Raw genomic sequence first — 1419 nt, forward strand, 5'->3', positions numbered from 1 at the left:
GGACATGATGGTGAAGGACAGCAAGGGACAACGAGGGGACGTGAGGGACAGCGGAGGGGTATCGAGAGGACACGAGGGGAGTGACACTTGTTGCTCCGCCCCTCCCTTGTTGGCCTCTCCCGTGGCCCTGCCCCTCCGTGGCCCCACCCCTCCGTGGCCCCGCCCCTCACTTGTTGGCCCTGCCTAGCTTCTTGCGGATCTCGTCCATCTCGTGGTTCTTGTCGTTGACCTCGGACTTCTTGGCCAGGTGCTGGTTCTTGAGGTCCTGCAGCTGGGCCATGGTCTCGTCGATGATCTTCATGTGGCGCTGCTCCTCCTGGGGACACGGGGACGCGCGTGTCACATGGGGGACGTGGGGACATGGGTGTCACATGGGGGACACGCGTGTCACATGGGGGACGTGGGGACACGGGTGTCATGAGGGGACATGGGCCGTGGTCTTGTCAATGATCTTCATGTGGCGCTGCTCCTCCTAGGGACACGGGGATGCGCGTGTCACATGGGGGACACGTGTGTCACATGGGGGACATGGGGACACATGTGTCACATGGGGGGCATGGGTGTCACATGGGGGACATGGAGACACGGGCGTCATGAGGGGACATGGGCCATGGTCTTCTCGATGATCTTCATGAGCTGCTGCTCCTCCTGGGGACATGAGTGTCATATGGGGGATATGGGGACAGGGGTGTCACATGGGTGATGTGGGGGACATGGGTGTCACATGGGGGTGGTGGGGACATGGGTGTCACACGGGGGACATGGGGACACGGGCGTCATGAGGGGACATGGGCCATGGTCTTGATGATCTTCATGTGCCGCTGCTCCTCCTGGGGACACGAGTGTCCCATGGGGGACATGGGTGTCACACAGGGGACACCGGCATCATGTGGGGACCGCGAGGGGACAGGGGCATCATGTTGGGGACATGGTGACAAGGCATCATGTGGGGACAGCGGTGTCACGTGGGGACGCCGGAGGGAACATGAGGACACGCGTCCTTGCTCTGCACCTTGTCTCCCATGTGTCCCCCGTGTCCCTGTGTGTCCCCCGTGTCCCTGTGCCCATTTCTCCATGGGAGAGACATTCTCATGTGTCCTCGTGTCCCCCATGTCCCCCCTGTGTCCCCGGTGTCCCCATGTCCCCCCCCGTGTCCCTGTCACCTTCTTGGGCTTCTTCATCTCGGCCTCATCCTTGTGCAGCCCCTGCTCCCAGCCCTGCACCTTGTCCCCATGTCCCCGCCATGTCCCATGACCCCCATATCCCCCATACCCCCCGGTGTCCCCATGTCCCCCTCATGTCCCCCATGTCCCCCCCGTGTCCCCGGTGTCCCTGTCACCTTCTGTCACCTTCTTGAGCTTCTCGATCTCGGCCTCATCCTTGTGCAGACCCTGCTCCCAGCCCTGCACCTTGTCTCCA

General features: G+C 62.6%; 1 protein-coding gene across 1 annotated transcript in view; it reads right to left on the reverse strand.

The window, feature by feature from the left end:
* The window catches only part of SMC1A (structural maintenance of chromosomes 1A), a 31482-nt gene that overhangs the window by 9352 nt on the left and 20711 nt on the right, over positions 1-1419 (reverse strand). Inside the window, exons 12-13 of the mRNA XM_026050237.1 lie at positions 1350-1414; positions 171-316 (exon numbers count right to left, since the gene is read on the reverse strand). Coding sequence (XP_025906022.1) covers positions 171-316; positions 1350-1414 — 211 coding nt within the window. The remainder of the gene's footprint in view (positions 1-170; positions 317-1349; positions 1415-1419) is intronic.

This window comes from Nothoprocta perdicaria, unplaced genomic scaffold, assembly GCF_003342845.1.
Source record: "Nothoprocta perdicaria isolate Ctin4 unplaced genomic scaffold, notPer1 scaffold_662, whole genome shotgun sequence".
NCBI classification, from domain to species: Eukaryota; Metazoa; Chordata; class Aves; order Tinamiformes; family Tinamidae; genus Nothoprocta; species Nothoprocta perdicaria.